This window comes from Cottoperca gobio, chromosome 4 (assembly GCF_900634415.1).
Source record: "Cottoperca gobio chromosome 4, fCotGob3.1, whole genome shotgun sequence".
Taxonomy (NCBI): Eukaryota; Metazoa; Chordata; class Actinopteri; order Perciformes; family Bovichtidae; genus Cottoperca; species Cottoperca gobio.
Genome location: NC_041358.1, coordinates 5,610,283 through 5,637,607, shown reverse-complemented (window position 1 = coordinate 5,637,607; position 27,325 = coordinate 5,610,283). Strand labels below are relative to the sequence as shown.

The window sequence follows — 27,325 nt, the reverse complement described above, 5'->3', positions numbered from 1 at the left end:
TTTAGCTGGCTCGAATATGTTTTGCTGCTGCCCCGTCCACAGCAGTACATCTGTGTGTTTCTCCAAACTGCCGGTGCCACCAACCGCCATCTACTGTAGTAACACACAGACTATAGATAAGTACCTCGTACAACTCTACTTCAAAACATTGGAACAATCCCTTTAAAGTCATGGCATAATAATGTAACACACGTATCACATTTACAGTCATTTATATTTGTGTAGTTTTTGGAGATAAATTGAGTCAGTCGGAAAACCTTTTCAAAAAGCAGTAGATAAGATATTGTGTACCAGGTTTGAAGGGAAAACATTTTTTTTCCACATTCTTAGGCTGAATCATGGAGGTCAGAAAATGCCAGAAATCTTGTTTGAGGGAGCTCATTTAAATCTTCACACATTTGAGAAGGGATCGTGGGAGCACCACCCTTCCCTGATCTGTGGTCTGCTCAGGCCGAGGAGGTGGAGAGGTCTGTGTGTAACTGTGTGTGTGTGTGTGTTTCCTTTCACCTCGTCGAGCTAAGTGATCATGATCATCTCTCCCACCACATCCTGCGAAGGTTAACAAGTGAGCAACCCCCTGCTGTTTCCCCACCCTGTGGTTCAACTCCCTCGACACGATCCCATCCCCAGCCTCTTGACATCCAGTTTAAATTAAATTTGACATATCAGCGATTGCTTTCCAGTGACCATCGCTCCCCTGGCATCTGTCTGTGCAGTGTGTAAGCATCGGGCGCACATTGTGGAGTATATGAAGGTGTATTAACATGACTTGACACAAAATCTTGTCATACATCAGCATGTTATGTAAATCACCCACTCAAATCTTCTCTTGCTGCCTGGATGCAGATGACTGAGGTGTGCGTTTACGTGTGGGTGCGAGCATGTCACGCAACGGAAAGCGATTCTCTTAATGGTTTGGTAACTCGTGAGGATCAGTGACCTTGAAACTATCAGCTGTATAACTCAGACGGAGCGTTTGTGACACTCATCTGTGTGCACGCCAGTCAGTGAGGACGAGTGCGGCGAGGTTTGAGTGCAGGTCCAGCCTGCTCAGCTCAGCTCGGCCTGTCTGTCGGTGTAATAAATTCACACCGGGTTATGGATGACCAGCCTGCACAGAAACGGCATCCTGTCAGAGCCTCCCATCCTGATTTGTTTTTTAACATTTAGTTTATATCTCTGCCTGGACGCTTTATGAGCAGCCGCGGCCCGGAGATCCTTTTTACCAGCGGCTGCTCCGCCTGTGCAGGTTTCCACTTCAGAGTTTTGAGAAAGAAACAAAAACTGCACGTGTCAAATAAGATTTAAATATTCATCCATTCCGTTACGCTCAGCTGTGTCATGGATTTGTTCACGCACATTTCTTATTTTAGCTAAGTGATAATATCAGGCTGCAGCCAACGTGAAGGGACAGGGCTGACACGCAGATCATGCCTTGCTCAGGCCTTTCTTTAAGGAATAAAAGGTGGCAGTGGGGGCCCGGATCTCTCTCTCCGGCTCAGGCAAAGTGGCCGGCCTGCCTGTCTGCCTTAAATTCAGCTCTGCAGCAGAATGTGACCCCTCTGGACTTTGGGCAATGTCTCCTGCTCTGGTTACAGAGAGAAACTGACAAAGACCCCGGCAGTAGTTCTCTCATGCCATGAGTTAGAGTGACATTGTGGTGGGTCAGCACTGGGTCACGAATATTTTTCTCCTGCTCGTTCCTGAGGGGGGGTGGTGTGCTTAGACAAAAAACATGAGGAAGGTTTAGAGGGCCCAGTGTTTGGAATCAATCTCTCCTGTCTTGTCCAAACAGTGTATTCCTATAACAACACCTTCATTGACTTGCTTGTAATGGATAGGACAGATGCATTTCCTGTAGGGCGGATCAGTAATAAGAAATAATGACCTGCTTGAGTTCCTGGGCTCACACCCACTGTACAGCAGAATTATACACACACATAATTGTCTTGGCAAGTCTGGAGACGTACTAAGATGTGAAATCCTATTCATGCAAGTGCTATCTAATTGGCTCACTCCTTTGAGGAATTAGACCGAGTTAATCACGTCTGAATATACAGAACTCAATTAGAACTCTGCAAGCTAATGCAGACAGCCATGAATATTTGATGATGAAGTCAGCAGAAAGCCTAGCCGCTGCCGCGTTCGTGAGCGTGCCGCAGACAACAAGTAGAGCCAGGGTGGGTGTTTACCTGCCGTGCTGCTCAACGTGTGCGTGGCAGCTCTCCCAGCGTGAGCAGCAGCTGTGCAGCCGCTCGCAAACATGCAGAGTCGCCAACAGTGAGGTGCAGCGCCACAACGGCGAGCATATGAGGGCCCTGAACTCACCACACTGGCTGCAAGCCTCTGGATCTGACTACCTGGATATCCATCACAGAGAAGTGACAGGTGTGTGGGTGGCGTGAAGTCATTTCTAATTAGAGCCATAATACTGTCAGGGAAGCAACATTACAAACTTTATTTTTTCTGTGTTGTACTTGTTTACGTCTCTGTGATGTATTGTATCGTATATCCCCTCTCACAATGACAGCAGAGGCTTTAGGGGAGTTCTTGGGGATATCCCATTGTTAGGTGGGAGAGTAGTCTGCAATGGAGGACATCCATTACCAGGAGCCCCAATACAGCTGGCACCATGCCTGTCACCTCTGGGTGCTGTGCCACCCTCGGAAACTTCCCTTTGCTATCTAGATTCATTTGGGGCGTTTGACCTCAATTGTAAAATTTAGTAAACACAATTAGAGCACTAGTTAACAACCTTGTATGACGTACCTCCACATTTAAAGTATATATGAAGTAACACCACAACAAAAATACGTTTAAATAATAAAAATAAATTACAAAGAAATGCATAAAAATAATGAAATGCATATATATTAATATAAATATATCAGGTTGGTGGAGGTGTGTAGTTCTACTGTGTTGTAGCCATAGACTGTATAAAATAAGTGGACGTAGCCACCATGATGTCTCCCATTGGTTTGTGGACTTCAGTTTTGAAGCATCGAGTTCGGCATTTTGAACATCGCCATCTTGGTTTTTGGAATCAGAAGCGACACAAGAGGGGGGAGCTAAGTACAACCGAATGCTTTAGAAATTTGTAGGTGGTCAAAATGTTAGAAAAAACTTTTGTGAAAAACAACAACCAAACCGAACAACACCGTGGTAGTGACCTGGCAATCACAAGATAGCCACGCCCTATAGCATACCCTGCTTTATCGTCTATTTTACTCTAGCTGGGACCATCATTTAGAAGATGAACATCACGCCGTACTGAAGAAGACTTGAAATGACTGATTGAGACCATAAACTCATGAGGAAAATGTTTACTGAGGTAATAAATCAAGTGAGAAGTCGGATCATTTTCTTATAGACTTCTATACAAACTGACTTCTTTACGCAACCAGAGGAGTCGCCCCCTGCTGGCCGTTAGAGAGAATGCAGGTTTAATCCACTTCAGCTTTGGCTTCACTTCTCAGACCCGGAGGTTGCAGCTTGGCTGAAACTTATAACCTCTCAGAATCAAACCAATTTGGACAATTCTATCTGAACGCTTACTTTCCTCCTAAACACAAACATACATATAGTTCCTCCTAGCAACTGCAGAAGTTCCCCTGCATGGAATACATTTAACATTTATAAAGCAAAGTGTCCTTCATCTATAGTGACAAAAAAGAACAGGTAATCTCTTCAATGCTACTAAGTAGGAAGTAGATATCAACCCATTTTCATCTCGTCTCAACAAATTCGAGAAAAGGTGCCCAGGATTGCATCGACTGAAAGTTCAAGTTTACCCAAATGCATGACGGCAAACAAGGTGGCATTGTTGTTTCTAGTCTTTCAAAATACGCTTTTTGGCTTGGGCTGTTCCCATCATCAAAGCTGATTGTATACAAGAGGGAAGTGCAAGGGCTCTGTAGTTTGTTTATATACACTGGGAAATATTACACCAAAATGCATACAACATTGGACACTCCCAAAATAAAAGTCACATAGTTCCCTCTTTAATTTTACAATAAATATATTGTATCACAAAATGTGAGACACTGAGAAAACAATTAGTGCAACATTACGTTTGAATAAAAGCTACTGTATGTATTACTTTAAACTGTATTAACACATGAATCAAACGTGTGATTGGGCGAATGCAGACTTCTTTATCTTCTTTCTCAGGCTTCTCTTATACGCGAAGCAGGCGTAGAATCATTAAAAAGAAATAATTCAATAATTAAAAAATAAAATGTTTGTGATAAAAAAGAATGCTGCTCGAAAAAGTATGAAATGTGGAATATTTTCTCTACAAAGTGTGTAATTTACATGTTTCAAAAATGTGGTAAATTATATTTTTAAACTTAGAACACTGATTTATAGTTACTTTGCTTTTGTTAATAAGATCATTTTAGATTGTAGATTGGTAAACTGAGTCCCTCAGAAACGGTGCTTTCAACTTCAAGAGTCCTTACTGGTGATAAAATTAAGATTAAAAATCTTATTAGGAGTTTATGCTGAAAAAAAGTGGGTCTGCATGTGAAAATTAATTATACACAAAAAAAAGCAGCCCGCCAGTTAAGCCATAAGAAAAGGCAACATGAATGGGGCGAGCAGCGAGGCTGACTGCACCTCTTTCCAAGACACGGAGGGTAAAAGCTCATCAGTCAATCATGAACGTTTCCTGGTGACTGGCAGGTCAGGGCTGCTGTGTGCAGCTCTTCCTCTACAATGGCAGAATAGAAAATCTTCGGGAGAGTGTAGCCAATGAGATCTAAGCCCATTTATTTTAAATAACAGAGCCATAGTACAACACCAGATAATGAACGTAATTACATTTGAGCAACTTGGCGTCCGTGACCTTGGTGGTCTCTGAAATTTTGTCAAAAGAGGCAGAAATAGATTAGGGTTTTTGTGTGGGCAAATCCCTATCTCTTTATTACTGCTCTTTCAATATGAAACTCCGCTCCTGGCGTGACCTTGTGTTACTGAAATCAGGCTCATTACAGTACACTTAAACCGGCTGCACTTTGGAGGATCTATAATCATGGGAAGTGCTGGTATAAACATGTGGAGATGTGATTCTACCTCAAACAGGGAACTGAGCATTGTCTGCAACCCTTTCACCATTGGCTGGTGTCAGTAAAGCAGATTGAATGGATGTGTTTACCAGCACAGAACCTGAAGCAGGGGCAGCTAAGGAGACGTTTTCAACTCAATTGCTGGAGAAATCTGCAAGAACTAGTAACAATGCAGATATGGATGACATAGAAAAAGCTTAAGAACAGTAGGCATGGTACTCTGTGTAAGCAATTAACCTCAGTGACACTGATTCCCACTGCTGAACTTCTTCAAAGACCAGCAGAGCTATCACATACAGAAGGAATCCCTGTTGCTTCAGTGCCGTTAACTAATATGCTCTCGCGGTTAAATTTCAAATAGATGTGCTGACATTTTGTCTTGAGCTCTCTAGAAGGTGTAATGACTGCTGGTACAAAATAACTTCATTTGCTACACTTATCATTTATTAGTGTATAAATATTGAGATAGTTGCTTTTAGTTTAGTGAATATTGTAAGAAATGAGCGTATAAGATTTCTTAGGACTTATTGTAGATGACAGACAAAATAAACATTTTGAACAAGAGGTCAATAAACATGCTCGGTATATTGAGAAAAGTTGGTTCTCTGATCTATCCTTCTTCTCATTCAACTCTACATATCCATCATATCTTACCGACCAGAGGAGATCCATCTCTGTTTAGAAAATATTTACTGCCGTCTATAGATAAGATAAATGTTTTTCAATCATGCTTGTTTATGTTAAAATGCATTAATTGCAAGTAAGATCTCCAAGATACATTTCAGAACTTTTTTATTTTATCTTCAGACATGAACTCATATTCCACCAGGCAAAACATTATTTGTATTTATACCTTATTGTCGTACACCAACACATCCTTTATAAAATCTAATTCAGAGGTCCACAGTTATAGAATTCACTGAATATGACACTTCCTGGACACTTTTATGACACATTTAAAGAAATGTACCATTTCATCTTGAATCTTATGGCAAGATGCTTATGTTGGTTGTATCTATATTATTATTCTAGTTTCTTTTCTTTTTTCTTTCCTTTTACTACTTTGTAAGCTTGCGTGTGTTTTGTAAATAATATTAATAATATAAATACTCTTTGTGCTATGGGTTCTTTGTTTGTTTTGGTTCATCTTTGATTAGTACTGATGTCATTTCTTTCATTTGTTTAAATAGATAAATACTGTGAATAAGCCTTTCAGGCATCCTTCCTCTACTGCATTGTAATTATTGTTTTCCTTATTGTATGTATTTTGTATCCTAGTTGTGCAGATAAATAAATAAACTAAACTAAAGATGAGTCGTCACGTTCAATATTATCCTTAAGATTACAGTCCTGATTAATTTGGCGACAGCAGCAGTTACTGGTTGAGCAGCTTTTTTGTCAGAAACACAACAGATGAGCAACTAGTGTGTCCGTTTACAGAGCAGCAAAACAAACTTGCATAGTTTTAATCAAGAAGTCAGTCAATAATAATAATAATAATCGCAATCGCTGATCTGATTTCATGTCGCCTGCAGTCCTGTTCCATTACTCCCTGAAATATTTCAAACTGAAACAAAATGTTAGTTTTTTTATAGATGCATTTGTGATGAACAGCTGTCAGGTCAGACCTCTGGTACAAACACATTTCCTGTGACTGCTTCGCAATAAAAGCCCCATGTTTCTCCACTACAAAGCACTCAATGTAACCAGTAGCAGTACGAAATGTTAGCCTAGCAGTAGCGGTAAGTTGATGTAGCTGATCGCTAAACAGTGAGCCTGACATCAGAGAGAGACAATGTAATTACATGAAGCATTGCTCCCTGTGAATCCCTGTACGAACCCAGCGCAGGAAGAAACTTACAATGAAAATGACCATATAGAGAGAATTTAAATATGTTACAAGACCATAAATAGTATCAAAAATAGAGTTTATTTTCATGAAAATCTCATGAAAAAGGGTTATAACTAACGTTTCTGTAATTACAACAGACATGACTTCGCCAGAGAAACTGGTCCAAGAGTAAATACAGCAAATACAAGTAACTCTCAGCACATACCTGGACGTAATCATAACACATGACACTGTCTATAGCTGGTGTATTCACACAAAAGCTGCCACACTGAGTGGGCTCTTGGTTTGTCAAATTACAGCACTTTTCCACTAAAGTGGAGCACTATTCCTAAATGTATTAGACCTCATATCTCTGCTCTCAGAAAGCTTTGACAGAGTGTGTTCTTCAAGAATATAAAAAGGCCTAAAACCTTCAACTTTCTGTCCCTTAAAGGGATAGTTCAGATTTTTGTGGGGATGTGTGAGGTACGTATCCCTAAACAGTGTATTACCTACAGCAGTGGCTTTAGTTCTCCGTCAGAAAGGAACGTCTGATGGCAAGGTAGAGCAGCGAAAGTATACAGTACACTTAAACTGTAACTGCAAGATGACTGACTCAATTAACAAGATATCAATTAAAATCTACAAAGGTTTACTGTAGTTAGAACCAAACGCAAACCAAATGCATACAAACAAAGAGTAAATGTCATCGTAGATCTGGTTGCATTATTGGATCTCCAATTACGAGTGACCCTGAGATGCCTGGCTGTTATGGAAAATGCTGTTGTTACATCGTCCAGCTCCACTGGGTTCCTCTCTTATTTGTGAATTTCAAGATGCGCTATGATTAATTTGTTACTGTTTGCAGAAAACACACAGTCAGCAATACTTTGAATCTGCTGGGAAATGCTTCACATGAGAGCTTTCTTGGAAAACACTTAGTGGCACTAAAACTCAAAACTGCTGTCTCTCAGTAACAACAACGGACGGCTCGCCGGGTGGCGTTTGCACACTCACAAATACTTTAAATCTTATCATGTGTGCAAACATGGAATGGGGGAAGCTGTGGGACACCTCAGGCTGAGACGCATTAGACAAGGGAGAAAAAAACCCAATGGCAACCTGATGTTGTCACGTTAACATGATTACAAAGCACTCCATGCAAAACGAGACATTAATTGAGTGTCTGTACAGTTTATCAACGTGGTTGTGCATTCAAATAAGCAGCGATAAGTCCTCTTTGGTGGAAAGCCATGGAATCACCAAGGACAAAGGCTGATTACTGCCCTACAACCTGTGGGCCTGTGGTGTGACTGAGGTTAGTGAGACAGAGACAAAGCAGGTTGTAAAATCAGGAAGTAGACAAGCGATGACCACAGATCCGTGTCCGAGAGTTCCTGCACATTACTAAATGGAAGGAACAATATCTGGACAAACAGTTTGAATGAGGCAAATATAAATGCCGGTATTGTTCCACAGAATATGTAAAGTCTGAGTCTAGATAAGGAGGCTGCTGATCGCCTACTTTGATATATGGCAGAAAAATAAAATGTATTGGATGGCAATCACCGTGGCATGCAAAATGTATTCCTGCAATTTCTGGCAAAGGGATGGATACATTTTTGCATACTATTATACAGATTCTACACAGCGAGCTTCCTCAGGCACCTGTTAGATCTGAAAGATATTCTAAATGTAATACTCTGCCAGAGGTACTGTACAAGACAAAACCTATGGGATGAAGATATACAATGCAAAATGAGTTTATACTCGTTCCACAAAAAACAGGGAAGCTTGGATCTCACACACACACACACACACACACACAGGAAACCATTACTCCACTATATCTTCCTATAGCTGATATTTGTTTGCTGTTATATTATTGTTCAAAATCTCACATAGAGCTCGTTCAAATGTAGTTTTAACTTATTCTGAATCAGCAAAAATAAATTCATGCCTGTGTACACATATAACACTGAATTTGTCAAAAAGCATCAATCAAGAATACCGATTTTAAGCATTCTAGATAGATTCATGTAATTTAACACAAAACAATCTGAAGTTAAAGAGCAACTCCACCAATTTTACAAATAAGGGGTTAAGCTGCTGCTAAGATAACGGGGCAGTTTGAGAAAAGAACGGGAATCTACGGAAAAAAGCAAAAAGCAAATACACAGTGTATCATTAACGGTCGTTTGCTCAGAGAGATTCCTAGACTGACTGACTTGGAGCCTAGCGTGAAGTTTTCCTCTCTCTCTGGGATTTGACATTTCTCTTCAGAGACTCAGCTCTTACGTTCATTCTCTAATCGTACAGAGGCATATGACCCTGAGGATGGGAATAAAAGAAGAAGAAATTACTTTCATTAAGAAATTCAGATTTCCCCCATCCTTTTGATCTTATGCCAGAAGAACATTTATGCTGATGAAATGCATAAATAAAGTTCTTAAATTATCCCGCTCCTCTTTAGCGCATGTATCAGAGTTGGAGAACTTCCAGACAAGACAACTACAATCACAGTGAGTGCTTCTGAAAAGAGATGATTTAAGACATGGCCTGCCACTGGTTTAAACGTCATGTAGCTCAACTTCCAGACTTCCCTGGTAAAGTGCATATCAAGCCAATTCCTGCAAGTGATGTGAAGGAAAATTGTATGTATGTGTTAATGTGATGTGTCAGAAACATCAACGATATCAGTGTGTGCTCGGATTTATTTCTTTAGGACGAATAGTCATCGTTCCATTTTCATTTTCTAAAATGCAACTACTGTATATATCAGGAGTTATTTTTAAGCTGCCCTGTTCGTCAAGATGCTTCATCCATCAAATACAAAGAAACCTTTTCATCAACTAGCTACTGGTACAAGCCCGATCATCTCTCTTTGAAAGTGTCTACAATCTGGAACGTTTGTGTTTCATTGGCAAATAACTGCAAACATTGGTTTTAGGGCTTGACAAACAAACAAACCAACAAATCAAACCTCCTTGGCGGAGGTAATAAAAAAGGATCAAAATCGATGCAGCAGAACCACAGATATTCTTTATTTTATTTCAAGCAACCTCCCTTGTCAAAACATGGTGACCACATTGCCCACAATGCAACTCGACCACTTGGATCTACTGGCCTCAAGCAGAGATGAGCAGCAGGTAACAGACGTCTGAAGCTCAATTCTAGTTTCAAACCCAACTGATGCTGAAACTTCACTTAAAGGACCTGTATCAGACTTCACAGCTCCCTCTGGAGCAAAAAAGGGTTTATACAACCTTTTTCATATACGACACAGAGTTCACCTTTAATGATTATATTTCGCTTCCTGGCTTCATTTGTATATCACAGTCTCATTCAAGTTTTAAAACTTGTACAATTTGAATCCAATAATCTCAATCACATATTCCTTAATGAAAACTAAAGTGATAGTTGAAAGGGATTGCACAACATTGCCATTGTAAAGGCTGATTGCGTCACACAGCTACTTCCCGTCTCAGCTTCCAGGAATGACCTACAAACGTACCCACAATACTGCTGACAATAAGAAACCTCGACCCCTTCATATCCAGCGAATCTGAACCATTTTCTGATGAAACTAAATTAGGGAAACACTTCTGCAAAACTATTTCCTGAGTCTCGATGAGTCTTTCCTGACAATATTGTGCAAGGAAATACTTTCATGTGTTTTGTAAGAAGGAATAAAAACACCGAAACATTTAAAAGAACTGAAGAAACCCTTCTGGGACATCCCACTGTCAGACATTTCTACAGTCTGGTCGAGTTTTGTTAAGACTGATTTAGAAAAGATGACGAAACAGAAGAGACGGAAACATCTGCATTATGTAATCCACAAAGAGAATTAACACCGTGTTACATTTTAACATGATTTTAATAAGAGCATTTAAACCATATCTGACTGCTTATCAGCTGTAACTGCAGATAGTTATGCATCAGCTCACTGATGAGCAGTGACAACAATATAATCATCAACTAATTCACCAAGGAAGAGATATCTGAAAACCCTCTATTATAAAAAGACAATGAATACATCTCTATTATCATTATTCAGGGGGAACACATTTATAATCTAGCAGGTTGAGCTGGGCCAAACAAGTGAAGTAGTGGGAAGTCTAGACAATCTGAAGCTATTATTTCATTTCAGAGCTGCTATTAATGTTAGGCTCTGATGTCACGGTCAAGTCAACAACAGGTGTCTCAAACCTGCATTTGTTGATTTTGGCCACTTGGGGGCAGCATAACAGGCTCACTGACACATTATCACCTTATAAATCTGATATGGGTAACGTGTTGGCAAACAGTTATAACTTATACATCCAGCAGACACTGAGCAACATCAGCGTTTGTTTAGAGTCATGTTTAAGTCCTTACTCATGTTGGGCAGCTAGCATAGAGCAGGTGTTTCAGGGCTTTGTTGCTGGAAACAGCCTTTTCCGCTTTCTACTAAAAATGATTAGATAATAATATAGACCCATTGGTAGAAAATAAATAAATAAATGTCTTCCATCAGTGGAATGTGCAACATGAATGACTGAAGTATGAGCCGAGGGGAAAACAACACAACATTTCATTTTCTTTGCTTAAGTAAAAATATGTGAATATATGTCCCCCTGATATCATAATGTGCACACTTGAAACATGGACATATAAATAACCAAAACTAGGTGGTGAGACAGAAAAAAAGTTACTTACAATATAGCAAGGCTCACAGTACGCCTTCTTCTCCACAGCGTAGAAAGGCTTGCCACGCAGCTTGGTGCTGCAGGTCATGCAGACGAAGCAGTCCACATGGAAGACCTGGTCCATGGCGGTGCAGCCGGTGCCTTCTCCCACTACGTTCTCTCCACAGCTGGCACAGCGCCCTGGGGAGAGGAAGAGGAGGGGAGGCTTAGAACAGATTCAGTAGAAATCCACAGATATTTGAGGTCAGATAACATTCATCAAGAAACCAACAGGCACATCCCACTCACTGAAAACACTACCAAGATCCAAACAAATGATCAAATCATGTATATTGTTATGAGCTGGAAAGTGTTTCCATGCACTGGCAGCTCTGATCATAACAAACAGCTCGAGCTGATAGAACATCCTGCAGCGTGCAGAGATTCTCTCACACTTTCAGGACAGTGATACAACCAGGTCAAATATCTATTATCCTGGAACTATTTTCTTACTATTTAGAAGAATCAAGTGGGGCTGTTCCATGATTTCTGTTATTGGTCCGAATCTTTATGGATTCCCTTATCGATTCCTGATGAATCATTTGGGTGGAAAAAGAGCACATATAGGTGTATTTGAGTGTATACGAGTGTTTCTTTCTCTTTCTGCCATGGCTCCGGTCCCAGATTCCAAGGCACCGGTTCTCACTGACTCTTGATTCCCATCCCTAAGTAGGACTGCATCTAATAATTATTTCCATTATCATTAAAGTGCGTGTGTGTTCTGGTTCCAGAAGTAAAAGTCCCATTCCTTTCTCCATAAACAATGTTAGGTGACTCAGAGTCGGAGCCAATCTACCGCTCGGTTTGACAAAGAGCTTTCCTTTTTGAAACAGCAGTCATTAAGTACTTCACTCAAGGAGAGAAGTTAACTGTGACTCTCACGGTGTTTCTTGGTAAGAAATATTCAATCACAGAGCTTAAACTCTACTAAATAAACAAATCAATCAAATTCTGGGTTCCTTTTGGATTCATTCTGCAACATCCAGATTCTTCTTTGGGGCTTTTTATTCCCTCTATTACATAGTACTTCTGGAGATGGACAGGAAACTGGAGAGTTAGAACATGGGGCACCCGCTCTACCAGCTGAGCTACCGGCGCCCCGGATTCTGTACTCATGGCTGGCCTCTTCTATAAAGCAGCTGAGGCTTATGGGTAGTGTGGTTTTTAGAGCCATCCGTCACGATGCAAAAAAAAGCAGCAGACATGTACCAAATACCAAAAAGAAAGCTCTTGACATAACAAGTGATCCGTCCCGTACATTTTACACACAATGTGAATTGCTTCATGTCCGGAGCCTCCAAAAGTTTAGAAAAAAGATGTGTCCCATGGACAGTTCAATTATTGAACTCCAAGCTCTGCCAATGGATTTACTGTTTCTTACTGTTATTTGTTATTCATGTTGATTGTAGTGAAGCCAAAGACAATTTCCACATTATAGACGATAACGTTTCTATCTATCCATCCAAACAAAGATGAAATCATTTGAACTGATGGCCATCGCGTAAATCTATAGGGTCACTAAATCATCCACAAGTTTCCAAGTCTATTCCAGGTCTTATTTGTCCAATCTGTTTTTCCTGATCAACAATCCAAAAACCCAAGAAGAGAAAAGCATCAAATCTTCACATCTGGAGGTTTTTGTTCAGCATTTTTGCTTGATAAATGGGTTAACGCCTATTTGATTGTCAACATAGTTGCTGATTAATCAGTTGTTTAGGAACCAGAATGTTTTTGCTACTTGCTTCCATTTATCGCTGTTGCCCATTAATCCACTTATACCACCGTGTTCCAAACTCATGGAGCTATCCCTTTAAATGCTTCATTTCCTGATGTCAGAAGTGCCTAATCTTCATTTTATTTCAAACACTGGATAAGGAAGGATTAAATACTATAATTATGGCACATTAAAGAAACTATAGACATCACCAAAGTGTGACATGGACGACATCTATTTAAAAAAAAGAAATCAGGCTTTAAATGATAAAAAAGAAAACTTTAGAAGTACAACCAAGTCTTTGTAAAAGGGGCACAAGTGAACTGATATTATTGCGCCAGAAAGGGCCTGATTGCATATTGGGGGACATGGCATTTGGATATCTTTAATTGAGTTGGAGATATCTTTAATTGAGTTTAAGATGTCCTCGACTCAATGCAAGTTATCTTCAACCCAATTAATAACACTGTCAATTTAATTACTGGTATCTTACAATAATAGGGTTTAAAAAGATATCTGAGAATGTTTTATTTTTTACATCTGAGGACAGATGCAATCTCTCAGAGGAAGCATGATACAGTATATTTAATTAATTCAAGTTCAGTTGTATGGATCTTTTTTTTGTTCCTTTTTACATTTTTTGCTTCATCTAAAGGCTGATTTGGGCGATGATTGACACTGTATGTTCTGAACAGAGCGGTTCAAGCGTGTTACAGACAGAGGCGAGACACTAACCGGGGGAGATAGAGTATCTGATTCTCGCATTTTCACAGTTCCACTCGCTGTTTTTCATATCAAAAAATTCAAACGGAGTGTAAAGCGGAATCTGTCTCAGGTATCAGCACAACTTTTGGAAGTCATATGTTGTTGAGATCAAATACCCGCTTGACTGCGAGGCCCGCTTAATGGTATTCTAATCTCAGATAACTCATTATCTTATTGTCAGCCTCAGAGAGGAAAAGTTGCTTAACGAATGACTGGATCCGCAACTTTTTCCAGTAACGAATCCTTATTTAAGCGCTGATGTTTGTGCCTCTCTTATAAAGGGATTCATCGTTTATTGACTGGGGACACATTAAGAGACAAAGGGCTGACAGATTGCTGTTGAAGACATTTAGCTGCTGACATTTTGAATTCTTATCACAGCAGCATTTTGTACGTTAATTTAGCGACTGCTGTCATCCACGACTTATAGCGCAGACATAAAACCTGCTATTGGTTTCATCTGTTCCCACAGCTCTATCCACACCTCAATTATGGCTGCGTTACCTACTGTACAGGGAGGCAGATTAAACAAACTAGTGAAGGCACGTCTCCGGGGGACATGTGGGTGTCAGTGGAATCACAAGCAGGGTAATCACTTCAGAGAGCCAGAGGGGAAGAGGCAGGGAGAGAGAGCGAGCGAGAGACGGAGACGGAGCACGTCGAGCCTGTTAGTGGCTTCAGATCACAGGCCATCTTCAGTGAGTGGATGAGAATGCCAAACATGTCCCACAGGGCTCCCACTTTAAATAGCGAGAAGGAAACCTCTCGGAAATCCTTTTCCTTTTGGCAGTCTGTGATCGCGAGGGCCCTCAGGAGCTATTTGTGAGCGACTGTGTGTACAGTGTACACAGTTTTACCAAACACACACACACACACACACACACACACACACACACACACACACACACACACACACACACACACACACCTCTCTTTGCACCAGACATGCCACACATGTAGAGAGTACATACAAACACAGACACATTCATCATATAGTGTAAGCAGACATGTCATGCTGCGTGCACACATCAGCAGCCCACACATACATTCACATGTAACAAAGAGCAGGGTTGTTTACAGTGGCCTCAAAACTACTGTATGCTTTTTCATTCCTGCTTATTACTCAGAAGGACTAATTCAATCTGGATAACAAGAGCCTAAAAAGCAAGACTACATAGTGAAATAGAAACGTCATTACATGTGATGTCATGTCAGACATGGCACTGCGATTATATTTCTTTAATAAAACAGAGAAGCTTTGCTTTAAGAAAGATTTAAACCTATCAAAGTTATTGTGATCAATCGACTAACGGTCAAATCCTTTCAGCTCTATTTTCAGTATTAATTAGTCCGTCCATTTCTGCAATGAATTCATACTTTAGTCTAAAAAATGTCAGAAAGTACTGACTGTCATTTCCCTTTCATTACAATTTCCATGAGCTCTGACCGTCAGTCCAAAACCCAAAGATATCAACTTTCACTGCTACATCTAGAAAAGTAGTAAATTATCTTGTTTGCGAGGTTGGAACTTGTGAATGTTTGTCATGTTTGCTTTATGAAAGACTTAAACGGTTAATTGATTGTCCAAATTGTTGTCAATGAGGTACATTTATCGCATGAACTTAACGTTTTTAGACTAAAGTTATCCCACTTGAGCTAAAAGAATTAAACATTGCGTTTCATTAAATATACAGCCAAACATTCATCTCTGAAGCATTCTTCTACTAGAGCGTCTTTCATCGTGAGGTGAGAAAATGATTCCACAAAGTGTAAAAATGTAAAGCTTCTCTGAGCGTCTGGAACATCTTTCCTCTGACACTCTTACTGTATGATAATGTTTTACAATGCTTACAATGCTTCACTTCAATAATTTTGCACGTCTGCGTCGGAAGTAAGCATTTTCAATTTTGGAGACACCACTTCAATTGACTTCTTGAATAATACAGGACAGCAATTGAAGCAACATCGTATTTACCCCCGTGGAGATGATCGCAAATACTTTCGAACTATTTCAGCTGGGCATAAAGGAATCATGAAAGGCCTCACCGCTCCCCAGCGTCCCTTTGTGCGGGGAATGGAACCAGAGCCTTAATATCAAAACTTCAAATAGTTCCTGTAGAACCAATGCAATGGTGACGGGGCGGGAGGGGGAGTTCATTTACACTTTACTCACTTTCTTTCCTTTCATTCCTCAACCCTCAGAAGTGTCTCTTCTCTGTTACATCGAAAGTCAAAAGAAGGACTGAAGAGAAAAATCTTTTCTTCTTTTCTCTTTTTTAAAGAAGCACATTCCCTGTGAGCTATAGAGGCTTAGAATGGTTAGACAATTTAATTGGATAAAAGGAAAAGATTAAAGAGGCCCTGACTCTGTTCCATAAATAATTGATTTCTAATGTATTTGTAGTGGCAGTGAGACGCTGTTGTTTGGGAATGGGGGATGTTGAGTGGCAGAACGCTTCAGATTTCCCTCAGTCTTTGCCTTCTTTGTTTTTTCACGCCGTGATATTGAAGCAGCATGAAAGGCAGAGAGGGAGCACACTTGCAGCTCAATTTGATCTTACATCGTCAGAAATCAAAGATCGTGCATGTAAAGAAGGATCGCAAGGAACTTTTTTGTGGGAGACCAAAACTTTTCACACTATGTTACTAAAGAATACAATTCTGCTGGTGCAACCCTTGCAAACCCCAAAGGCAAAGCCAGCAACTGTAGCTCGTATCCAAAACTAATAAAAGAAACACACAATCCATTTTGGGACTTCAACTAAAGTTTTGTGCTTGGATTAAAAATATCCGATAGATATGGTGATAAAAACAGATTCAACTACTGCATATGTTGTGGTCCAACATCACCAGCACAACAACGCTGAATGCTTTAAAACACAACTAATAGAGATGTGGCTACAGATAATTATCTTGCTCTACTTCACATTTTTACGAGGTGTAATTAAGTTTCCACCTGCTAATGCAGCATTAACTTATTGTGACACCTTGAAAAAGGTGGGACAAACAAAGATACCAAAATGTGATAAATTCTTCACACTTAATTAAAGACATAAACAATAGGTCAGCGAGTGGTTAGCAGCAGAAAATAGTCTGTCGAACACATTAGGAGTGTAACTGCCAGCTACTGAAGTGCCACAGGCCACGATTTGTGTGCCGTTTCATCTCTTTCCCCTCTGGGTTAATCTACTTTGTTGCTTCAGATTGCCCTCCGTGCAGCCTGACAATGCTGTGGCCTTCAGTTGCCTGAGTATGACAAGAGAAATAGCTGTCATCGCTGCATTTCAATCTCCGAAATGCCTCGTTCCTAACCCCTGCCTTTAATCTCATTCCCAATGTCAGCAAATAGCAATCTGCAGAACTGCTGCGGCGATGGTGGAGGATGGAGGATAGGCGAGCCTGTGCCACTAAGCATTACTGCACGGCCTGTCAGGGCCTGCGGCGGCGGAGCGAGGGGGGCTGAGTGTAGGTTACATGTTTTGGAAGCAGGTTGGCAGGAGCGACATGGAGGGGTGCCAGGGAGCGAGCAGGGCTGGCGAATGGGGTGAAAGAGAGAGAGAGGGGGGGGGGGCAGGTGAGTGTGTGTGTGTGTGTGTGTGTGTGTGTGTGTGTGTGTGTGCTGCACAATATACGGACAAGCTGCGAGTTCAAAGACGTCTGTGTGTTTGTATGCCGTTTATCCGGGCGCACCCGTGTGCTTGCAACTATGTCTGCGTTTGCGTGCATGAGCATGCGGATGTCTACTCATTCCTGAGGTCAAACGCTCACTCACAAATGAAATCTAGCAACGTGAGTGCCCGGAAGCCTCAGCTGGGCTCGCACGGCAGCTGATCTTGCAAGCCTCAGTGGAGCTGTCTCAACGAGGCAGGATAGCAAGCGCCGAGCCTGGCGGGGGAGGAAGAGGAGAGGAGGAGGGGGCAGAGAGGGGTGGGGGTGGGGGGGTGTTTGGTCACCTCACGTGAACTGCTGCCAAAAAGCGGGCTTCTGTCGCCGAGAAGAGAAGCCCCATGCTGGCACTCTGCATCAGCTGAGAAACTAGAAAGCAGCGTTGCGAGGTCAGCGGCAGTGCTGGGACGAGATAATGAGACAACACAAATGGCAGAGAGGACCCATAAACTATGCTGGGAAAACATGTTTTATGAAACTGCCCCCGCTGCTCAAAACAGTAACAGATATGATGAAGTATTGAAAACACCATGTGACCAATTACAAGATGATGACATAGCAGACAACTGCTAAGATCTCATTCATAAAAGAACAGAATTATAGACTGTTTAAACAGAGGAGCTGGAGGTTTTTGTAGAATCTTTTCAATCTGACACATTTGTAGATTTACAATATAAGCAACAATATTATTTACATAACAAAGAGGGGTCTTGGAAGTCAAATCCGTAGCCTCACACTGACATACATATGGCATTTCTCTTATAAAGGCAGCTACGATGGATCATCCGCTCTATTGTGTTGTATAATCTAGTCTTTTACAGTCGTATATTATAATCCACTGTAGGTGGTATAGTGATGCATGGGATTTAGACGAGTTGCCATGTCACCAGACCGCCTCATATGACGCCCCCTGCCCCTGGGTGGTCGCTGACCTCCTTCCAGCAGCATTATCCTCCTCTGTCTCATAGCGGTTGCTGCAACATACATATGCGTACAAAGTACAGCGCAGTACAACAAAGAGGCAACACTTAGAGGCTCTTCAAACTGAAAGGGCCTGTGAGGAGATTACTGTGGCAAATAAAAGGCAGGCAGGTTCAAACTAAATATTGTAGGTAAAGAAAATGTACTCTGTGGAATCAAGTTCATGTAATAGTGCAACTTATTTGTATGCATATATGTTTGTACATCAAGGTATGATACGTAACATTTACACATTAAAACGTCTAAATGACCAGACCTATGTTTTGAGTTGTGTACTTACATTATCCCAAATATTTGCAATAATTCTCAGACCCAAAGAAATCTGTCATTTTAATCAGTCACGGTCCGTTTCATTAGGTGGCCTTTGCGCACGCTTCATCATTGTGGTTGTCTGCCAGAAACTACCATACATTTAGTTTTATTATTTCTACTGTATTAACTTATTATTATTTTAATTGTATAAAATTATTTTTTTCATTTTGTTTTATTTAAATATTTAATATAATGTGTCTCTGCTCTTGATATATTTTTTTCATTTTAATTTGATATATTTTGATTGAGCAAAACCTGAGGTTACTGTGGCAACATCAAGTTTGGTGTTTGGTGTATCCGTTTACAAAGCCTCTAAAAAAGGCTCATTGTTTTAATAAAAACCTCCCTGATCTGACTTCATGCAGCATGTGCTGTTGTGTTTTTAGAAAGCCATCCCGTTATGTGCCAGTTGAATGCTTTTAATGTGAAGCAGCTGCAGTAGGAAGTGTTGTGAGTTAGCATTAGCATTAACTCTGATGTAGGTGAAGGAGAGTGAACAGTTCACAGTCAGGCGGACGTCAATGCGATAAAATCAACAACAGTAACGCTGGATTGAATGCATGCATCATTTCCAACAAGTCCTCCAACCCCTAAACCAAACAAATGCCTATAGCTCAATGTAACGGTCACAGTTTTAAACATGTGGTTTACCTTGTAAAACGCCGTTTGGTTAGAAACAGGCAACAAAACTACTCGGTTAGGTTTAAGAGAAGATCGTGGTTTGGGTTTAAATAAGTACAATTGTTGCACAACTTAAGTTACGTACGTTAATTTACTTATGCAAGTTAAAACTCCACCACGGACAATGAAAACTACTATATAGAGTACTCTAATACTATATAGAGAGGTAAGTTAAGTATGTAAATATATTAACTGGCTCTGACCATAAATACTTTCAAAAACAGGGTTTGACTTAATGAACATCATAAGGATGAACAATGTCAAAGTTTCTTTTACAGTTTAATGTAAAGTACTTTGACTGCATTTTATGTAGGAAATGTCTACAATCTAAATGTGGTATCAAATTGCATGTTCACAAGAGCTTTTGTTTTTTCTCTGTATACATGCCAAATGAGCATGACTTTAAAGGTACACCTTCCTGCACTAAATAGGAACAGTTAGCTGTTTCGGGGGAGATGGTTGGCCAAAGGCATTCGGAGGCTGTGGAGGTGGTAGTGGGGTGGGGTGGGGTGGTAGTGGGGTGGGGTGGGGTGGGGTGGGGTGTCTTTTTAAGCCAGCAGAAAGGTTTTACTCTGACACACATCCCACTTGTTATGACATGTAGAGGCACATCTAAAAGCAAACTCCTAAGAGGTTGCTGAGGGCGACCTCAGTAATATGCAAATGATTTCCACCAGAGTATCTTAGACAATGCACAAAGCTGTCTAAACTGGAAGCCTATTAATACATTAAGTTATGATGCTCAGATGTGTTATAAGGAAACAGAAGCAGCTCCACAACAGTGCACTGTGTGAACCTAAACTTTTTCTGGCCCAATTACCTTAACTGATCTGTTCAGACTACCCTGGCCTGCGCCGTTACTGGAGCTACGCTGCCATTTGTATCTCTTCCAAGATTCCTCATGAACATTTCAGGTGCATTATAAATTATGAGGGCTCCTCCAGCTGACATTATGAGGGAAAATGGCAAAGCCTGCCTTTTCTTCTTATCATAAAACAAAGGCTAGCTCAAACCAGAAGGAAAGGCTTTCCCGACAGCTCAGGGTCCTGCGCGGAGTACAGTATGCCCAGATGATTCTTATTTCCAATGACTATCTCTCTACCATCTGATAATAACATTACAAAAACATTTATGCTACTGCTCAAAAATCTCACTGGAAAATCACATCAATATTGATCAGATATTAAAATTTCACATCTTACTTGACTCTATACAGTGGAATACTGAAAGTCAGGAAGCACATGAAGGAATTCTCAACTTGTCATTTTGGTATAAAGGAGAAATAAAAACAGATTGTCTGCGGCAGCATGAACTACACTGCATAAGTATCATCATCGCTAATTGTAAATAATGCAAAGCATCTCATCCTTTCAATTATTCAGCTTTATGTCCTGGTTTTGGTTGACAGAAATGTAGCAATGACAAAATATTGTAACTTCCTCCGATGCACAAATGCCAAGGCATCTGTACTGCGAGCTGAGTAGCTGTGTCTTATTAGATTTACACAAACACAGTACACCTACGCACAACCTAAGTGGATTAAATATGACGGATGATGACATTTGGAGAAAAGGCTTTTTCAGATTACTCAAATCTAATCTGGAACTCTAAATCAGGACTAATCAGCTGCTTTTCAAAGAAGCTTCAATCACAGGAGGAATTTCTGGCTTGCAAACTGGGTTTCTCGGCGTAATTTTCAGGTTTTCTACAGTTTGAGGAGGGAGAACGGCTGCTTTTCATGTGCATGTTTGGCCACAAAGAAGAATTCAATGCCGTGCCTGCTGTAATTTGCTGGACTGAAGTTGATAATATTGTGTAACTACAGATGGAGCTCCACTGAGAAGTTTCCTTGTGATGTCATAGACTGTAACGCTAATTAAATTCAATTAACCCCCACTGGACCAATGACAACTCACTACAGCTCATCAAAGACATTAGTGACACCAATAAAACTTTGGCTATATGAAGACAAGGATCCAGTCCAGTAGTGCACTAGAGATCGCAGCCCCACTTTGATTAATCTTGTTAATTACTAGCCTTAGGGTTTCAACAACTGCTAGCCCTCTTCCCCCTGTTCCCCACAAAAAAAAGAAAAAGAGCCTTGTGTGCTATTAGATTCTTTGTAATTACAAAAGGCTCGTGCTCTGGGACTGATTATCCCTCAGCCCTGGATATACAGCAAAGAACACGCCGGACTAAAGTTAATTTTAATGTTACTGCGGTGGCTATATGTACATTATTCAGCGGGGGAGGACAGCGGCTCTGTGGATTTGCAGAGCAGCATGTGCCTGTGCTTGAACTCTCTCCTAATGAGTCCCTGCAGTCACCTCAGTCTTAGGCTCCTGCCCTCATCCTCTTCCTATTTGTCAGTGAATTCAGCTGTCGCCTTGTTTAACCACAAGATGACCCTCCTCCCTCCATCCCCCTCTCCTCCTCCCACTCCAGCAACATCCAGCCGCTGTCAGCTGGGGAAGCACACGCTATCCCTAACTTGTTCTGGCTACCTCAGCTCACATATGACCCATTTCTCAACTCCCATGTCCTTGCTTCACTAGCCTTCAGCCACTCAGCCTTATAGTTGGCAGATAGCGGCAGCTGCATGCATGGTATGGCAGTACACAGAGTTCAAGCAGGGACTGCATCGCATACACACTCACCTAAAAATGAGGCCAACAAGGCTTTGAGGGGCCATTCCTCTGTAAAATGACTACACTTTGCTTAAGCCAGCAGATCCATTTGACCTATGTCTAATGTGGACCAATTAAGGTCTTTACATCAGCGTACACCAACGTGGAGCCGAATATCCCTTAATACCAGTTAAATACATGTCCCTGTAGCTATAATACACCTACACATGCTATCATGGTGTGCTGTGTGATTATGTGCTGATATAAAGCCTGCTCCAGAGTCCTATTGAATGTATTGAGTGAGGTATCTAATGGGCATGGGAATTAATTCCAGGGCAAAGGGGATTAAAGGCTAGAGAAGAGAGCAGCAGAGGGATGGCACTCGCTGGCAGCAGAGGGTACAGAGGGCGGAAAAACACAAATGAAATATAAATGCACAGAATCCTTCGCTTTTGAATCCTATTTTGCAAAATAGTATTGAAATTGGTATTTTGTTTAATCCTGGCAGCTATATTTTTTTCAAATGAGAACAAAATTAAATATCAAGTGATTCAGAGAAGGAAAAAAAGGGGGAAATACTTTGAAATATACCGCTGGACAATGGAGTTTTATCAAAATCAGGATGTGTCATCCGTCCAAAGCCTTTATCTCTCATTCTCGTTAAACCCCGAGCAGCAGTCGTGCCTTATCCTTTGATCCCGTTGATATAGTTTTGAGACTCTACCTTGAGGACTGCTTCCCAGACTGCTAGATACGCTGCAGTGTCTACACTTGGAAATCAACAGATAAGAAGCACCAAGAATACAAGGGTTAACCTCATCTGTATCATACACATCTGCACTGTACTTCATCGCCTCCAGACATTTTCCAAAACCATTGTTCTTGAGAGACAAAACTAACTTTGTGGGTCACTGGGTGAGCTAATCTATGAAACCTCACGCCAGTTTTATTCTATTAACCCACTATCCCACATTGTTTTGATCCCAACTGTGGTTTGTAGCACAACCAGTAGTTTTGGACACATTTCTCCAGACCTTCTAGTCCCACGAAAAGTAACAGTGAAGAGTGAGCGAGTGAGTGCTCCTATAGAGGTAATAATACACGTTCTAATGTTTTCTCAACTGCTTATGTAATTTACCAGAGATGACACTTTTTCTAGCTGATTGATGTTTTTTTTTCTTTCTTCTATTGTTTTTTATCTGGTTGCGTTATTTTAGTTTTCTCAGTGTTTGTAAGCTGATTAGGGGTTTAGCAATATGTCTCTTTTATAATGTCTTTGTATAAAGGGAATATATCCCTTTTTACTTTTTGCTCTGGCGCAATTATATGTTCATGCAAAACACAAAATAGAGTAAAACATTTAAAATAAAAGCACATGTGTAAATCGTTTCCCAGTATTATTGTTACATGTGAATGAAACAGAGAATCATGGGATAATAATATTAGCCACAATGTAACTCATCTATGAATGACTCATTGTGGAGTGACTGTTGTGTCACAGTGGAGGATAGAAGACCACTTGTAGTAGAAATGATCATATAACTTCTGTTTGGTAGACCAAGCGCCTCAGGGACATTCTCCAGCATATCACTACAATATGTGATACATAACAGGCATCACGGAAAGGGATCCTATAACAATATGGTAACATTATGAGAAATATATTTTAGCTGAACAGTGCATCAGGGAACACTTTATTAATTGCTTTATTTTATTAGTTGTAAAACATATTTGCAGCTACATGCCCATTTGCAGTATTGTATATTTGTGTGTTTTTATGATGTGTTGTGTTATGTGTGCTGTATGTACTTTTACTGCTGCAGGTCTGTGACTAGTTAGCTAAACAAGCGTAAACGCTGTGATGCTGAAAGGATACCGTCTCTAAACATGGAGGCTCAATTTTGTTTAAATGTTTTCTTTTTATGTACATTTTTTTCACTAATTGCCAGCTTTGGTTGCCAGCTTGCTTAGTGTATGGTCAGCAGTTATATGTTGATATTTTGATGAAAAAAGCGTATCATACTAGCTAGAAATGTTTCCTAGTAGCAAGAAGAATGTAGCCACATGTCTTTTTTTTTTTTAAGGTTGCAATCTCGAAGATCACCGTTTTGTTCTCTTTGGCGGCACCTTGGTGGTATACCACCAATTAGCGGTAAATTCAGGTGTGTACTGCCACACACCTAGTTCGTAATACTGCAAATGCAAGGGCTTTCATCAGGCGGCCATAGGCTCAATCAGCATTGTGTTAACTTCTTCAGTGGTGGTGACTTAACAGACATTTATTCAAATGAAAATCTTCAATATTATTACTTTTAAATTCCAGTAATGTGCAATATATGATATAATTTAACTAGATACTAAACACCTTTCTAGCCTTCAAAAACACGGAACCCCGTCACAACTAACATCAAACTAAATCCATCAGAGCATGTTAGTCAGATGCTAAAACTAGCAAATGCTAATACTTCAGATGTGTAAAACTAGCGGTCATGCCCCATTACCTTCCAACGTAAATCTTAAAAGAATAAGCTTCAAAATGTGCATTAGGGTTTAAACTGACAGCACATTAAGTGGTTGAGCTTCTCTGTTGACAAAAATAGTGTGACACGAGAGGGTGGAGCTAAGTACAACCGAACACTGGATGAGACATTTTTAGACGACCAAAAATGTTACAATTAACTTTCATGAACTGAAAACACGCTGTGAAAGGGTGGCAGTTTAAAAACACAGACAAAACCTTAACAAGACAACACAGTGGTGGGGACCTGTCAATCACAATTTTTTCATAGACTTCTATACAATCTGACTTCTTTTTGCAACCAGTGGAGTCGGCCCCACTGGCCATTAGAAATAATGCAAGTTAACGACACTTCCTAATTGGCTGTGACACAATACCAGGACCCTGAAACCAAAGCAGCAAAATGGAATTCAGCGATCTGCAATTTCATTATTTACATCTACTGGGGCTTTTCCTAATGTGGCATGTCAAAAAGACAAACGCTAACCAAGTGTGTGTGAGACGGGTCATCTTTCTTACCAAAATATTCCTCAGATGGTGGGTTGTCCATGTCAAACAGCATCTTCTTGGTCAGGCGCTCCAGCTCGTCCTCAGGGTGGGCCATGTGAGCACTGCCCTGAGAACCGGGGGAAAGGAACATAGTTGTGATTCACAAAAGCCGACTGAGGCAATGAAGAACATTTCAGCAGTTTCTTTCATTTATTTCCACCTCACTGGAGAATGTCACCTGTGGTGGAAGAATATATTGCTTAACAAAATATGTCCAAGTTCAACTTAAAGATTCAGAAAAAGCCTGACTTCAATAAATCAGGATGAAGCACTCTCTCAAGGTCAAACAAAACACATTCAGTGTAATTAAAATGCAGTGGATGGTCTTCCGTCTGCCTTCCCCCTCTGAGATATCTGACCCTGGCTCAGGCCCCAGTGGTGTGCAGCCCAGAAGGTTGTGCATATCCTTCTGTGCAATACAAGCATGTGGAAAAAAACTGTGACCCTGACTAATCCTTGTATTTTGGAAAAATAATGATAACGGAAGGAAAAGAGGAGGCAAACATTAAAGGGAAGCTACTTTTAAGTCTTCTACATTTGGGTGATAGGTCAAGAGATAGTTATTTATTTGTTCTCTGAGCACAAAAGACTTTAGGTGCGAGCTGTATTGAGGCCTAATCTTTAAGAGATTTCAGAAGGATGACATAACTCTCTGAAGATGCCACTTCCTTCCTTTCCTTGTGAGCGTGCCCTCCCTCTTATCATGCAGTCTCTGACATCTGCCTGCTGTGTGTCTGTATGGGGCTGACGTCTTGTGCCTGACATTTTCTGCCAATCATCCGCAGATCCCCAGAATACAACGTCCCACATCCCCCAGCCCCGGCGCCATCCCGTCACAGGTGTGTGTCCTTTGCAGACACCCCGGAGGCCTGAACTTGACTCTTTTCGTGCTGTGCGGCTGAGCTTTTTCAGAATTCAGTGACACGCCGTTGACCTTCCCTAGATCTGCGGGCCGGCTGGATCTTTACAGTATATTTGATTTTCAATATTGTGACACGGGCCGAGATCTGAGCTGACCTTTGAGGTGCTCCTAATTGTGACATCTGGGAGCCGGGTGGACGTTAGCAACGGGACCGTGGTTTACTGTGTCACATAAAGGAATCAGATTTGTCAATAGGATATTGAGTGAAGAAATGTTTTTGTGTTCAGAAGGAAAGAGTAATTACTTCTGGTATTATTGAGGACTACATTTGTAAGTATTTATTGAATAATATTTTAATTTATACAGCAATTTTTATAATATTATGTATATATATGTGTGTGTGTATACTTGTATTTGTATGTAAACAGCCTCGCTGCTGCATTTTGCCCCAATAGTCGACGAGTTAGAAAGGACTGAGTAATGCGAGTTCAGAGGGAGTTACAGTAGTCTAAGTGAGAAAAGATTAAGGTAAGCACTAGAAGTTTCTCGCTGAGTATTGGTTGATTTTTGCAATGTTTCTCATACTGAAAGAAAGAAGACTGAATGGCTTTTTATTAATATGGAGGTTCAAAGTTCAAATGTTCAGAAATTACATTAAAATTCTTAGAGGCTGTCTAGATGTTCGAGGGGCCAGTATATTGATTGACCACAAGGCCTTCAGTTTTGTCCAAACTGAGGAAGTAAAGATAAATAAAGTAGGTGCTATCGGAACAATACATTAAAGGTGGTAATGAAAATGTAGTAGGTTTGCTGTGAGAACATGCAATGTAGTTATGTCCAGACGAGGCTAAATGCTGAGCTCTGATTATGTCCACTATGTATCAAGGAGCGTCTAGAACTTTATGATGCATGTCTTTAGCTTGGTCCGGCTCAGGACGCAGCGGGCTGAAAATGGAAGCCCAAACAGAAGGCCTCATTAACTGTGAGGGATCGACAAGTTCGACGTGCAAATCTTTCTGCCAC

General features: G+C 40.7%; 1 protein-coding gene across 1 annotated transcript in view; it reads right to left on the bottom strand.

Moving 5' to 3' along the window:
• The window catches only part of lpp (LIM domain containing preferred translocation partner in lipoma), a 121,343-nt gene that overhangs the window by 14,927 nt on the left and 79,091 nt on the right, over positions 1-27,325 (bottom strand). The window contains exons 9-10 of the mRNA XM_029429366.1: positions 25,411-25,507; positions 11,599-11,768 (exon numbers count right to left, since the gene is read on the bottom strand). Of these exons, the coding sequence (XP_029285226.1) occupies positions 11,599-11,768; positions 25,411-25,507 (267 nt within the window). The remainder of the gene's footprint in view (positions 1-11,598; positions 11,769-25,410; positions 25,508-27,325) is intronic.